This window comes from Crotalus tigris, unplaced genomic scaffold (assembly GCF_016545835.1).
Source record: "Crotalus tigris isolate CLP2741 ecotype Arizona unplaced genomic scaffold, ASM1654583v1 scf7180000019924.707973, whole genome shotgun sequence".
Taxonomy (NCBI): domain Eukaryota; kingdom Metazoa; phylum Chordata; class Lepidosauria; order Squamata; family Viperidae; genus Crotalus; species Crotalus tigris.
This window is the reverse complement of record NW_024097775.1, coordinates 144,377-160,812: the sequence shown is the minus strand read 5'-3', so window position 1 is coordinate 160,812 and position 16,436 is coordinate 144,377. Positions and strand designations below refer to the sequence as shown.

Genomic DNA, 16,436 nt, shown 5'->3' with positions numbered 1-16,436 from the left:
CTGCCTTTGACAAAGTATCCTATTTCTAGCTGTGATCTTCAGAGAAATGAGCAGGACCTTGAAAACTTCAAAAACTGATGCTCAGCATAATAACAAGGCCAGTTTTGGCTTCATTGTCTTTCTTGGAATAGAGATTCATTTCAGAGTAGAACTTGACACATTTTTTTTAATCTGAAAAATATTGCAAACTGGCAAGGTTACAGCTCAACTGAACCTTCCCATGGAGCCAAAAGAGGTGTGAGAGTTATGATGCAATTGGAAATGCTGGAAAAAGGAATTATGATTTCAGTGGGAATTTGGTTAATGGAATTATGCCAGGATATAGTATTTAAATTTTCTTCTTAAACTTAAACACACATTCCACGTATCATCTCCAAGTGTGTATCTATTTAGCCAGTACAAAGCGATGCCTCAGCACAAAATATTAGTTGTACTAGGGTTTTCTTCTGTTTTATATGGTGGGCATAATTGCCAAGATTCAAAATGAGGATATTCTGAGTTCCATCTCTATTATGTTCTTCTAATATTAAAATATTCCATTATTTTAATTATTCCACATATCTTATTCCGTATATCTGGAGCTACTGTATGTGTGTCATGTGGCATTTCCTAGGTAAGCTATATTTCCTTATTTTATTTTATTTTATTTTATTCTGTCTACTTTGATTTTCCTTCTTCTATTTCTGAAACAAAATCCCTCTCCCATTTATAACAGAAATAGTCTAAATATTTCTTGTCAAACATTCCGCACTAAGTAGGGCCTTGCAATCTCAGAAAGAAAAGAATGAGTAAGATCTTGTATGTTTGGTATTGAGGCTGTAGTCCTTTCTCTCAGATTCCAAAAAGTAAGGAGATACCTAAGCAAGAAACAGAAGAAATGCTCTAAAATATCCTGATTATGCAAGCCATGCAAATTAAAACTGCAATTAAATTAAAATAAAATATTTAAATCAAATGGCATTGCACAAACAGCATATGTTGTTTCCTAATGAAAAAGACTAATTTTGTTAGTGAAGTCTTAGAAAAGCTAGAAGTCAGAGAGTAATAAACTCTGTGTGATATTTAGTGCTTACTTTTAAATTGATTTTAAAATATATTATTTTTAATGTAGAGAAGTATTCTTTCTGCCTTGGTTCATCACAACATCACAGCAGTTTGGAGGCTGTTGTGCTGCCAATCCCTCATCCCTTCTCTTTCTGACTTAACTGAGTTATGGGGAAGATACTTGAAATGTTATTGTAATGAATTTTAATCCTTGAGGTTAACCAGTTGAAAGAGTTAGTGCTATTTACAGTTCATTATTCATTCTCATTATTTCCACCAAATTTGCCAAAGATGAAGAAGCAACAGTTTTCTGATGTTTCCCCACAACAGCCAATGGTTGAATCTTTTATTAAACTGAATGTGTTGAGTCCTTGACGAAAAGCAGACACGAGAAGCAGTTGTAGTTCTCAGTTTTCTTTATTCTGTGTTCAGCTCACAAGTAGATGGCTTCAGCAGCTCCCAAAACCTCCCAGCTTCTTATATAGACATTTCCCGGGTAAATGCGATACTTTTCCCGCGCCAGCACCCGCGCATGCGCACGGCGCTGGCGACAGCCTGTCTGGTCCCGGGCAGCTTTGCACCTGCCTGGGACTGCCTGCAAACGCCCCGAGCCGTTTGCAAGGCTCGGGACATAACACCCCTTTCCCCCGGGCTAAAACTACTACCAACATATAATCATTTATTTTATGCAGTGTTCTGCTTCTCAGTGCTCCTATCGTTGCCTGGCTTTTGTTTAACAAGCAATGTTATGTAATCTTCTAAGTATTTAGGAAATTTCCTTGCTCTCTGTGACCTTCTCAGCTCTGGGTTTCTGACAGGTGTTCCCTGACTGAGGGGTGACAAGAGCCTGTTCCCCTTATCATGCCTTGGTGCCTTCCAAGGACTTTGCCCCAATGCCTGGCCTGCTTGCTTGCCCACCGGGCTCGTCAGGCCAGGGCTTCTGTCACCTTGTGACCTGGTTGACCTGCCTAGCTGTAGGCCCTCGGGCCCCTTGAACTGATAGCCACTGCTGGGCATCTCTATAGAACCTCCTAGGTCCGTCCGAGACCTGTCAGGAGGCTGTCCAATCCCTAAGCCCCGTTCTGTGTCCGGGCTCGTGTGGGTCTCTGTACCTTCCCAAAACTCAGTTACTCCCTGATTTGAGCTAGAGGTGTTGCGGTCGGGACTTGGTTCCTCGACCACCTCCCTGTAAGTTTGACCCCCTGTAGGATTAGGGGTAAGGTCAGGCCAACTTTGGGGATTGTGTGCCAGCTCTGTTGCGGGGAATGATTTGTTGGGATGCTCCCGGGTATCCTCCGTGACTGGAGTGTTGTGTGATGTGTGTGGAAAGTGAGTATGCCCCCGGGGCGACTCCCTGGCTGGAGTAGGCGTGAGTGCCTGTTGTGTGGGTAAGCTCCATGAATTCCTTTTCGGAGCACTTGCGGAAGCTTGAAATGGGCCGTCAGTGGCTCCATCAGTGGAGATGGGCAGCAACTCGTGCCCTTCCCTTTGCTCCAAAGGGTCCCCCTCCCCCCCTGGAAAAGACCCAGGAGTCTCATCTGAAAAGTCCCGCCTAGGGCGGAGTTGGTCGATGTGCCGACGCAGGACACGACCGTTGTCCAGGGCTACCTCGTAGGAGAGAGGACCTGTGACCCTGGAAATAGAAGCGGGGACCCACGTATGACCAGGCCCGTAATTGCGAGCCCAAACCGGGGCACCCACAAGTAGTTGTCTAGGTGCCCTAGTATGTGAGGTAGATGAGGGCAGTCTGTCCAGATGCAACCGGTCAAGTTTAGTAGTAAGTTGACGCCCCCAACGAAGTTCAGCTGGGCTTCTCCCTGTAGAAGTGGACGGTGTGGTGCGATAAGAAAGGAGAAAGTCAGCCAACCTGTGATGCCAGTCCCCGTAGGTGAGTCTTTTCAATGCGTCCTTCGTGATGCGCACCATACGTTCAGCCATACCGTTGGTGGACGGGTGGAAGGGTGCAGATGTGGCATGACGAATCATGTTAGCCTGTAAGAAAGCTTGGAATTCGGAGGAAGTGAATTGAGGGCCGTTGTCAGACACAATGACATCTGGAAGCCCGTGTGCAGCAAAAATCCCCCTCAGTACCTGAATAGTCTTTGCAGTGGTGGTGGATGAGACAGGTACAACCTCAAGCCATTTTGAATGGCTGTCAACAAGGACCAAGAAGAACTGGCCCTGAAAGGGCCCAGCGTAGTCAATGTGCACCCTAGACCATGGGGACTGTGTTTCCTCCCATCTATGCACGGGAGCTTGGGGCATCTCTGGGCGAGATCGTTGGCACAGGTGGCATGCATGCACCTTAGCCTCAATATCTTTATCTAAACCAGGCCACCACAAGTGGCTGCGCGCAAGAGCCTTCATACGAACAATGCCAGGATGACCCTCGTGGAGGGATTCTAAGACCCTAGTCCTCATTGAGGTGGGAATGACAACTCTGTTTCCCCAAAGCAGACAACCCTGAGAAAGGGACAGCTCGTTCCTTTTGGACCAGAAACTATGAAACTCAGGACTAGGGCAGTGCTCAGGCCAACCAGACAAAACCCAGGAACGGACACGTGAAAGTGTGTGATCTGTACCTTTTTCAGCGGCAACATCCCTGGCACTAAGAGGGAGCTCGGGCAAGGCTTGGATTGATAGAATGTTGACAGCTGGCGCAGGGTCAGCTTCTACTACTGGCAGAGGCAATCTACTGAGGCCATCAGCATGGCCCATTTCTTTTCCAGGCTTGTGGAGTAAGGAAAAATCATATGCAGACAAAAAATAGACCACCTAAGCATTCTAGGGGAAATGATTTGGGGAGTCTGCTTACGTGTGGTAAACAGTCCCAGCAGAGGCTTATGGTCAGTGAAGACCGTGAAATGCCTGCCATATAGAAAATCATGGAATTTTTTAATTCCAGCAACAACAGCCAGAGCCTCCCTGTCTATCTGAGCGTAGTTGCGCTCAGCAGAAGACAATGTTCTGGAGTAATATGCAACAGGAACCTGAGTTCCATCAGACCTGAGTGGCTCAGGACAGCTCCTACCCCGTAAGGGGACGCATCACAAGCGATGCACACAGGAAGGGACTCGTTGAAATGTGCAAGTACACTGTTAGAAGTGAGCAAGGCCTTGACTTTGTTAAAACAAGCCTCATGTGTTTGTGACCAGTGCCACACTGCTTGCTTGTCTAGTAGCCTGTGAAGAGGCTCAGCTACACTGGCTTTATGTGGAAGGAAGGAATTGTAGAAATTCAGGAGGCCCAGGAAGGCCTGAAGTTCGGCCTTAGACTTTGGCCTAGGTGCTTCTAAAATAGCAGTTAGTTTGGATTCAGCAGGGTGAATCCCAGCAGCATCAATTTTGAACCCCAGAAATTCAGTACAAGGCACCCCAATTTTGCATTTGTCTCTTTTGAGCTTGAGGCCTGTTTTCCTGAATCTTTTTTTTTTTTTTTTTTATTGAAATTTTTCAAAAGTTTTACAAGTAAGAATCCACCCCCCCTCCCCAACCACCCCACCCCCCCCCCCCGACTTCCCAGAACTGAATATAGGATTATTTAACAAATATTTTAAAAATAACATTTGCAACTTATAAAATAATTAATAATAATAATAAAAATCACAGTAATAATATATATAATAATAATATACATAACATGAACTTTAAAATGAATAATATATACTAAAAAAAAAATAAAAAAAGAAGAGAGAGAGAGAAAGAAGAAAGAAGAAAGTAGACGAAGAATAAAGCATATATATATAAAAAAAAAAAAGGGAAAAAAATATATGAATAATAATACGTAAAAAATGTATATATATAAAAAAGAAAAAGAAGAAAGAAAGAAAGAAAAAACAATCATTACAAATTATAAAAAGGCTAAATAATATTTTTCCATATCCAGATTTTGTTGTATAAAATTTATCCATTTTTCCCATACCGCAAAAAATTTTTCTTGAGATTGCTCCTTTAAGAAAGCCGAAATCTTTGCCATTTCTGCCAAATACGAAACTTTATGAAACCATTCTTGTAAAGTAGGCAAAGATTCCTTCTTCCAATATTGTCCTATTAACAACCTAGCGGCTGTAATCAAATTTAACATCAATATAACCTCCTTAGCATCACAGTCAATAACAATACCTAGTAAAAATAATTGCGGAGTAAATTTTACCCTCCTTTTAAAAATTCTTTGAATATTCCACCATATCTTAATCCAAAAAGCTTTTATATGCTTACACGTCCACCAAATATGGTAATAGGTAGCATCCAAATATCCACATCTCCAGCATTTCGGCTGTAGATTAGGGTACATAATGGACATTTTCTTTGGGTCAAGGTGCCATCTATAAAACATCTTATAAAAATTCTCTCTTAAATTTTGCGCTTGTGTGAATTTAACATTTCTTATCCAAATAAGTTCCCAAGTATCCATTGAAATCGTTTCACCAATATTCTGTGCCCATTTAATCATACAATCTTTAACTAGTTCAAGTTCTGAATCTAATTCCACTAAAACCCCATAAACTCTCTTAATATGGGTTGGCCTTTGATCTCTTACTTGTTTTAAAAAAATTCCATCTTCTCTAAGCCAGCCCATTTTACAATCCATCTTCCATCTATCCACTATTTGTCTATATTGGAACCATGAATAAGTTAAATTTTCATGTGTTAATTCTTCCAAAGATTTTAACTGCCAGTCTTGGCCATCCCATCTTAGTAACTGTACGTAAGAGACCTTGTCCATATTTACCCCTTTCCTTATACCTTCTATGGCATGCCGAGGTATAGCCCATAATGGTATTTTGAAGTCACTTTTATAATACTTTCTCCACACTCTTAGCAAAGAGTTTCTTATAATATGAGACTTAAAAACCCAATCCACTTTTTTATTAAATATTAAATAGGCATGCCATCCAAAAAGTAGGTCCCAGCCTTCCAAATGAAGTATTTCTGTATTTGTTAAATTCACCCAGTCGCTAATCAATGTCAATACTACAGCATCATAATACAATTTCATATTTGGTACCTTGAGTCCACCTCTCTCACGAAAATCTTGCATTATTTTAAGTTTCACCCTTGGTTTTTTCCCTGCCCAAACAAATTTATTAATACCTTTTTGCCATTCATCTAAATTACGTTCATTCTTTAAAATAGGTAACATTTGAAACAAAAAAATAAACTTTGGCAGGACATTCATTTTAATAACTGCAATTCTGCCCATAAGGGATAACTGTAAATTATTCCAGTTTTTTAAATCCTTCTGTACCTCCATCCACAGCTTTTCATAATTATTTTTATACAATTTTACATTAGAAGCAGATAATGTAACCCCCAAATATTTTACCTTATCAACAATTTCAAAATCTGTTAAGTTAACTAGAGCCTGTTTATCACCATTAGTCATGTTTTTGGCTAATATTTTGGTCTTATTATTATTAATTTTAAAGCCAGAAACACGTCCATATTGTTGAATCAATTGTAATAATTTCACCACCGAAGAAACAGGTTGAGACAAAGTAACAACCAAGTCATCTGCAAAGGCTCTTAATTTATATTCTTTTTTATTAATTTCTATTCCTTTTATTTCTTGAGACTCCCGAATTTTAATCAACAAAATTTCCAGTGTTAAAACAAACAATAACGGAGACAACGGGCATCCCTGTCTTGTTCCTTTTTCTATTACAAAAGCCTCTGACAAACCCCCATTTACAATAATTTGAGCAGTCTGTTTTTGATATATATTGGATAATACTTGTAATATATTTTGTCCAAAATTCATCTCCTTGATTAAACACAGCATAAACTGCCAATTCACTTGGTCAAAGGCTTTTTCAGCATCCAAAATATCAGGCCTGCAGAGACTTGGTTATTCTTTTCTAAATACTCTAATAAATTAATAATTTGTCTAACGTTATTCTTCATATACCTTCCAGTTATAAAACCCGATTGATCCCTATGTATAAACTGCTGCAAGATCCCCATAAGCCTGTTAGCTAAAATTTTTGCAAAAATTTTATAATCCACATTTAAAAGAGATATAGGCCTATAATTTTTAGGCAAAGTAAGATCTTGACTATCTTTTGGAATCAATGATATAAATGCATTACGCCAGGATGGAGGGATCTCTAACCCCTGTAATAAATTATTAAACAGTTCACACAACGGTTGAATCATCTCTTCTACTAAAGCTTTATAATAAATAGATGTCAACCCATCCGTACCCGGCGCTTTGCCCAATTTCAATTGTTTAATAGCTGTAACAATTTCTTCCTTAGTAATTAAACCGTTAATCTTTTTTTCCTGATCTTCTGTTAATTTAGGAAAGTTAACTTTGCCTAAATAATTATTTATATCTGTAATTTGAATATTAGTACCCTTATATAATTTTTGATAGTATTCTAAAAAAGATTTCTTAATCAATTCTTTCTGATAAACCAATTTACCATTATAATTTATTTTATCTATATTCCTCTGTTTCTGTTTTTTTCTTAACTGATAAGCCAACCATCTCCCTGGTTTATTAGCATTACAAAATGTATTTTGTTTCATAAATAGCAAATTAGTTGCAGCTTGATCAGCCATCAGCATGTTAAATTGTGTTTTTAACAATTTTAAAGCTCCTTTAACCTTTTCATCTAAGGGATTTAAAATTAAAAGTTTCTCTTTTAATTTAATCTCCTCTTCCAAGTCTTTCCGTTTCTGAGTCTGTTTCTGTCTATGCAAATTATTCATTTTTATCAAAATACCACGCATGAAAGCTTTACTTGCATCCCAGACCATTGACATTGATGTTCCCTTGTTCATATTTAGAGTAAAATATTCCTTTAAACATTCCTTTAATTTATGAACATTTTTTTCTTGTTTAAATAAATTCTCATTCACCCTCCATGATCTCCTATCTTCTTTCTCTACAAACAGTTCCATCCAAACTGGACTATGATCGGACAATGTCCTAGGAAAAATTTTTACATTCTTCACCCTGTTATATAAATCTGTTGTGATCAAAAAGAAATCAATTCTTGAGAAAGATTGGTGTCTATCTGAAAAAAACGTAAAATCCTTTTCTTCTTGATTACGTTCACGCCAATAGTCTCTCAATTCCCAATCTTCTTTCATATCAAAAAAGGCTTTAGGTAATTTAGCCTGTTTAAAAAAGGTAGAAGAGCCTTTTTTGTCCATTTGTATATCTAAGACACCATTCCAGTCTCCCATTAAAATCACAGATCTATAATCCAACAAAGTTATTTTCTGATGTAGTAACCTATAAAATTGCTCCTGTTGCTGGTTTGGTGCATACAACCCCACAATAAGAATTTTCTTGCCATATAAACCAAGTTCAAGCATAACATATCTTCCGTAAGGATCTGATTCTAACAAGGTAGCAGATAAATTCTGTTTAACATAGATTACCACACCCCCTTTCTTCCCAGGGGCGGGAGATACAAAATGAGATCCCAAGCGAGGATTATTTAAATATTTTTGATCTTTAGCTGTAATATGAGTTTCTTGCAAGCAAATAATATCATTGTTATGTTGTTTCAAATAGTGGTAAATTTTTTTTCTCTTTTGAGGAATGTTTAATCCATTAACATTCCAGGACAGGAGCTTTGCCATCTCCCTTGGCCTTCAGCCTGGAGAAGATCCGCTCAAATTCTGCTGCTGATGAATATGTAGCAGAGCTTTTGGTCTTGCTCCTCCCACCGGCACTGAAGCAATTTGCTGAGTAGATTCTTCAATTTCTTTTTCTTTTTCTTTTTTCTGTTGTTCTTTTTCTTTACGTTTATGTGCTGCACGGGTCATTCTCTGTTCTTTAACTTCTGGTTGAGACATCCATACCACCTGTCCAGCAGTCATCATCCCTGTACCTTCAGATTTCTGTTCCATCTCTTTGTCACTCAAGACTTTATGCATCATGGGCAAAGGAGAGCCTGCTCCCAGGACCATTTTATAAAATTCCTTAGCTTTAGCAACTGTATTAAGTCTATAACGTGTCCCCGCATGGCTCAAAACAATGCCCATCGGAATCTCCCATCTAAATGGCATTTGTCTTGCTTTAAGTTCATTTACTAAAAAAGCAAAATCTTTTCTGCTTCTTAAAATTTTAGGTGGAATTTCCTTTAAAATAATAATATCTTGGGCAGCAATCTGAAATCTTTTATTATAAAAAGTTTGTAGAATCTGATTTCGCAAAGACTTCTTAGCAAAATATATCACCACATCTCTAGGCAAATTCCTCTGTTTTGCAATCCAAGAATTAACTCTATAAATTCTTTCCACATCCCCACGTAACTCTTCTTTATCAATATTCAAAATAACAGCCAAGTCATTAATCACCATTTCCATCAAATCTTGAGTTTTATCTTCTTTCAGACCCCTTATTCTCAAAGCATATTCCATCTGTCTATACTGGAACATAAGAATATCATCTTGTGAAGTCTCCACTTTTTTCTCCATATCTTGAAATTTATAATCCAAAAGTTCAACTGTTTCTTCAATTTCCTCTACTCTGGAGTCCAGCTTCACAACCACTGAGGCCATTCCAGATAGAGCTAGAAGTATATCATCCCTCAAAATAGCATTATTCTGTTCTAAAAGCTCCTTCATCTCTTTCTTCATCTCCTCCTTAGTTTCAGATTTATTCTGGTCCAAAAGTTGTTTCATTTCCTCCCTAAACTGTGAAACAGCACTTACCATTATTTCTTTAATGTCTTGTGCTGATGTGCCAGATGGGGGAGGTGAAGGTGGAGTGGATTTAGGTTGCTGCACTGAGGGTGCCTGTTTTCCTGAATCTTAACAGAACAGCCCTTAGCCTTTCAGCTAGAATGTGTGTGGAGTCTCCTGCAATTAAGACATCATCAAAGTAGGGGCAAACCCCCGGTATGCCCCGTAGTGTGTTTTCCATTACGCTTTGGAAAATCCCAGGAGCGACATTCACTCCAAACTGTAGCCTTTTTACCTTAAAGGCTCTCCTGTGGGTCACAATAGTCTGAGCTATAGCAGCAGCATCATCAACAGGCAGCTGTTGATACGCTTGAGCTAGGTCAAGCTTTGCAAAAACGCGCCCCCCCTTGAGGGAGGCCAGAATATGACTGACCACAGGAACAGGATAGGCATGTTGCTGCAATGCCTTATTAAGAGTGCATTTGTAGTCAGCACAAATGCGAATGTCCCCATTTGCCTTTAGAGGCGTGACAATGGGGGTCTCCCAAGGACTGGAATCAACAGGTTCTAGGATTCCCTGTTGGATCAGTTTGTCTAACTCAGTGTCAATTTTACTCTTTAAAGCAAAAGTGACCCTTCTTGCTTTAATTCTAATGGGAGTGACAGTGGGGTCTAGCTTTAAGGACACAGGGGGTCCTTTGAATGTGCCCAGCTGGGGGCTGAAAACATCTGCAAATTCTTTGCAGACTTCCTGTAGGTCGAGTGTTTGTAAGCTGTTGAGTCCTGTGACGTGTATCCCCAGGGCCTCAAACCAATCGAGTCCTATGAGACTCGTTCGTTCACCCCCTACTACTAATAAGTCTAGTGGACCTTCAAAATTCTTGTATTGCACGTTAAGGGTGGCCTCCCCCTTAACACACACTCTTGAATTTTGAAAATCTGTTAACACAATGTCAGAAGGCCTTAACTTGGCCTGAGTTCCACTACCGGAACAAATCTTCCTAAATGTATGCAAGGAGATGATTGAAAGGGCAGACCCTGTGTCTAGTTCCATAGTTAATGGAACCCCTTGTAGCTTCACCTTGAGTGACAGCTTTTTCTTAATGGGCTTGTGTGTGCCTGTCCTGAGGATGCTCCTTCGCGAAGCGCAAAACCCTACCCTATTCTGGCTGGGGACCCTGGTACCTTTCAGGCGCAGTTCTTCCTGAGGTTGTACCTTTCGTCGGCCCAGACACACAGCTGCAATGTGTCCTTGTTTGCCGCATGCCCGGCAGGTAGCGGAGCGGAACTTGCAGTCGGTTCTCCTGTGGCGACCTCCACAGCCGATGCACTTGAGTGGAGCTGAAGAGCTTCCCTTCTGATTTCCTTCCTTCGTGGGGTGGAGACGGTCGACTTCCTCGTCCGGATCCTCCTCGGAGTTTCCTTGGACGTCTTCCTGGTGCACGGATGCAACTTCTGGACTGTTCCTGATCGGCCGCATGTTTTTGACGGCGCCGCCTGCTGCTTCTTCTGCGGTGACCTCTCTTAAGGCATCTTGGAAGGACAGTTCTTCTTTGGCGAAAAGCCTCTGTCGGGACATAACAGAATGTCTAAAACTGAATCAGTCTAAACAAAATTTTCTTCTCTTTGAGTCTTGAATATAAAGTGTTTAAATGTTTATTTCCATCTTTAACTCTGGAATTTGAATTGGAACTTAGCTGCTTAATTAGTTTTATATCAAAATCTCCATTTCTCAGCAACTACATTTGTTTAATTTGTCAATTAAACACATTGAAATGATTTCCGTAAAAATAATATTTACGGTTCTCTGCTGTAGAATTTGTTTTCTGTTTGTATATAATGAATTTATTACACTTTTTCTCAGAACATGCAATGATCTTTCCTTGCCTCATCCTTTGCCCCTGAAAAACTGGTTGCATAGTAAAGGAAAGTAAAGAAGGAGCTGCTTCTTCTTAGTTTCTACCTCCAAATCAACCATCTATCAACCATAGGGTCCCCACCAATCTTCTCTTGTCAGGGGGAGAAAATACACATTCCAGCGACTAAGGAGCTGACAGAGATATCAGTGAAGCATAGAGCTGCTTTTGTTAGAGAACTAGAACTAGCCATGTGATAGGATTAATTGATCTGAAAAAAAAACCCAAGAACAGACAACACTAGATGGCAGATAAGATATATTGTTTAGAAATTTCTCATTCTTTGTTGCCAAGATGTCTTCATTTGGTTCTTTGCAGTCTAGATCTGATAGCCCCATTGTGTGACCTCCTTCCTCCTAATCTGCTGCCTGCCCTTTCTTTCATGTGGGTTTGAAGTTTGGTACCTGAGATTTTTCACAATGGATGGGTGGGTGGGAAGGTATCTGAGAGGTTTTCTTGGATACTGAAAAGCTCTGTGTATGCTACTGTTCTGTGACTATGTTGCAGGAAAATATTTGAAAATAAAATGATATATGGACTTCTAGGCAAAGTAAGGCAAAATAATTGAAATAATATCACACTTATTTTGGTTACATGTGATCATATGCTATTAATAGAACCAAATATGCCATTGTAATATGCTTTTCTTTTTGTATAGCTAACCCGATATCTTGGGACTTATTTGATGCCTAGAGTAACCCAATTTTGTCTAGAGACTTAAATCTTACATAGCTGTGGACGAACACAGCTGTTTTTTATATGAAAAAGATAATTAGTTTTATTTTCAGTTCAGAATTGTACTTCCGGTATTTATCTGTAGGATGATGTCCTCTTCTCCCAGTATCTCCTGGTTGATATATGCCATAAAAATATCAAAGACAATTTCAGAACATAACCAGGGACTTTTCCAGCTAAGTCTAGGATAATGACTCGCATCAACTTTACACTTATTATATTTTATAAATGTTGATAGGTGCAAAGTGGGATAAGCAATTTGTTTATTTCTATTTGTAGCACTCTCTAGTTCCTAATTAACTGGCAAGAACAGTTTTCCTGAGACATTTTGTGCACATCTAGGGCAGAACAATCCAAGCTCTAAGAAATTCGTCATACTTTTTTTTAAGTTTAATCAAGGCAGTTAATGTTGTTTGAATGTTCTTTTTGTTTTGCCTATACAAGCTGTAAAATGTCTATGAATGCAATTCCTTCTACTAGTGTGTAAGAACTGATATTTGTACATGCCAATTTTGAATCTGTTTACAAACACTCAAGCAGGCAAGGATATAATTGAGAATTAAATCTATGTTGATTCCCTACTTTTGCATAACTGTGCCATTGTCTCACATATAAGATTAGCAACAGACATATCAGCAAAAGAAAGAGAGAGGGAGAAAATTGCCTGTTTCTTTAATAATGTGCTTTTTGTCTGTCGCCTACTAGAGAATGAATAAAATGTGGGTTCTGTTCTATTCTAGATCCAACTCACTGAATGATCTTTCTCACAGGCTCAGATAGTAGTACGTGTTACTGATAATCAAATGCATATATACTATGTAACCCAAACTTTTGCTAAACTGAGAGAAAAGTGTTCTTGTTCCACTAATCAGCATTGTAAGGACTGGTCCTGCTGCATTTTATTAAACTTGTTCATATGCAACTCAAATTGCATTTCTAAGGAAGAAAAGAAATAGCAGCAAACTAATATTGGAATTTCTTACTCCTCATTAGGCACTGACTACTTTTATTTATTAATTTTAGTTCTTACTTTTAGATGGGCAGCCAAAGCCAAGAACTGCAACTTATCTAAAGCTATTTAAAGTTTCTGTCCTTCTGATCAAATTAGAACTTAGGTCAGTTTGTACTTGATCCAGCCACATGTATGATTAGATAACAGTGTACACACTTAGCATACCACAAAATTTGGTCTCTTTGTCATCTAATTATTTAAGTATTGTAGAATTTGTTTACATAACTTGCAATAGAAAACATAAAAATTTCTTCTTTAAATGACAAATGAACTGGTTGTCATTATCAATATACTATGTTCTCCATAGCATTTAGATACAAAATGTGTGACAGAAGCTCCAGCTTTCCTGATCATGAGCAAGCCAGCTTTTGGGATTTGCAGTAAGCTACAGATTTATGTTTGATTGATGCTTCAAAACACCAACAAGAAATTTTAAGAGGCTCAAAAACCAATTCATACTCTGGAGCAAAAAAACCTCTGGGATGATGTAGCATTGAGTAATTTTTATGTGGGAGAAAATATGACAGTTAAATTACAATAGATTGCATTATAGGCACAGTATATATTATAATAAAAACTGGTGTTTTATCATTGCTTTCAGTGGAATGGAAATATTATTTTCAAAACCAATATGTAGTATTAGGTGAAGAAAGACAATATGCTTTTGAAAATATAAGAAAATATAAGAAAAAGCTTAGAAGTTTTTTTCATAAAATAAAACTGTATTATGTATTGCAACCATTAATTATTCTATGCTTGTTTTATCAAAATTTTATCTGGAAAACCTCTTTAAGCTGTGTTTTTCAGTGACCTAATCTCATATGTGCTTCCCAGGATTGAAACACAATTACCTTTTTGAATTATTTTTATTTTCCCTAATGTTGCCATTCAGTTCTTAGGTCAATAAAGCGCATATCAAAAACTTCTGCTAGAGAAAGTTACCTACAAAATGCTTATACTGGCAACAGATGCATATTAAGAGTAAATGTACATTTGTAACGTACATACAAATATACATACATTCCAACCAAACCTAATTGATTTTCCTCCTTAATCTAATATTTTCTTCTTTATTGTTTTAGGCATGTAAATATTACAGTTCCCAATGGCATATTGTAGTCTACAAATATGAACAGTATTCAGAAGACTTTAAACATCTACCACAGTAAGACACTATGATTTCTTTTTTTTTCTTTTGAAATATTAAATTTAAACATAATTGTCTTGATCACACAGGACAACTGCCTCTGGTCTCCAATAAATTATCTAAGGGTACATTATGCAAACATTTCATGTTATAGTTATAATGTTTTACTCTTCTAATAAATGTCTAATTGTGCTGGAATGAAATAGAATCATATAGCAGCTGCCTTAAAGAGTTCTTTAAATTTCAGAGAGTACCACAGACCCCAAAATTCAACCCAGAGTTACAAATATTGGTGCTTTTAAGAGTTTTAGATAGATGTTTCTTGTTTCCTGTCCCAAACACCCTCTGAATTATTTCCAAAGTGCTATATAAACTATTGTGTAGAAGATGATATTCTGAATTCTATTATTCTCCAGCAACCCACAGCTTTATAAAGATTCTTATTAAAACAAAACCTTCATCTAGAAAGTGAAGGCTATTCTTTAAAGCAAACTGTTTTTCACATAGCAGAAAATATAGGCCTAGGACCAGCATAGACTTGAAAGTATTAAATACTTCCCATTTTTAAAATATTAATCACACCTTGTTTTGAATTTTGAACAAAAATAATATGAACTAGAAGTGAGCAGTTGTATTATGGTGATGGTATAACTGAAATTTGAAACACTGTACTTGGATGATTCAATTGTTTCCATATCTGGAGGCAAGTTGTATTAGCCTATACATTGAGAGAAATATAGATTTGGAGCACTCACCCATGCTTAGAAGCATATTTTAATAGATAGGAAGCTTCTACTTTTCTAAAAATACATTTATGAGGAAGCAAGCAAATGATGTGGCTCATTTGGAGACAAAAAGTCTGGCATAGATTTTAAAGGCCCAATTCATGCATGATGTTTTATCCTGTAAACTGAGAAATAAAATCTAAGAAGTATTTAGTTCACTTTGCATTCTATGCCTCAGTCATGTGTTTAGCAACCAGCATAGGACTTCCATTAAAAGCTGACTCCTGAAGGGTTTTTCTTTTTAATAAACTGCATTTTTAAAAGGAAGAAACAATTCTTCATTCTGTTTTTAGCATTAAAGGTGCTTATAATTAAGGCTAAACAAAACTCAGTGTTTCTAATGTTTCTAATATAATTCAGAAATTCTAGTGAGATAGTCTTTTTGGTATCAGGAATTAGCACTTCAATAATGTATAAAATAATCAATCATAATCCATACTGTCATACTTTAAAAAAATAAGGAAAAAGGCATGAATCATTTTCCACTTTACAAGCAATGTGTCAAAACTACACATTAATTTGCATTTACTAAAATAAAAGTGCATAATTGAGATCCCAGATTGTTTTGTTCATGATTCTTAGCCCAACTTGTGTAATAGTCAACTAAAGGTATATGATCTCAATGGGAATTATTATACATGTTCTTTGAAATATAGTTTAGTTAAATATTTAATCAAGTATCTTAATTGATATTCAGTAATACCTCTGATTGTTATTAAGACAGTCCTCTCCCACAGTCATCAACATTTTCCTAGATGACAAAGGCATATTCTTGTGTAGATTCTCCTCTGGATCTCTATGATAGGTAACTGTAAAATGGCTAGATTGCAATATCATTTATTCATTCAATTTATGATACATCTTTCTACCCCAGCAAGAACTCAGGGTGAAATGAATACAGAATCAGTCAAAGTTAAAAGCCTGATGAAAAGCATGTAGTATTATATATGTTGTAAAGGCTAAGAAAGTTGAGAACCAATGCAATTCCCAAATTAAATGCATTCTGTAGCCTGAAAGTAGCTTGGAAGACTCTCTTCCCAATGTCAGAAAGACAAATCTGACAGTGAGGAAACCCTCAAATGAGTATCTTCTGCAAATCGTAACAGCTAGATAAGTTCATCATGCACAAGATCTTCTCTCTCTATTTTTCAGTGA

General features: G+C 37.7%; 1 protein-coding gene across 15 annotated transcripts in view; it reads left to right on the top strand.

The window, feature by feature from the left end:
- DOCK10 (dedicator of cytokinesis 10) overlaps positions 1 to 16,436 on the top strand; it is a 192,298-nt gene that overhangs the window by 80,174 nt on the left and 95,688 nt on the right. For all 15 annotated transcript variants that reach the window (XM_039364894.1, XM_039364900.1, XM_039364888.1 and 12 more), the window contains exon 4: positions 14,432 to 14,514. In XM_039364894.1, the coding sequence (XP_039220828.1) occupies positions 14,432 to 14,514 (83 nt within the window). The remainder of the gene's footprint in view (positions 1 to 14,431; positions 14,515 to 16,436) is intronic.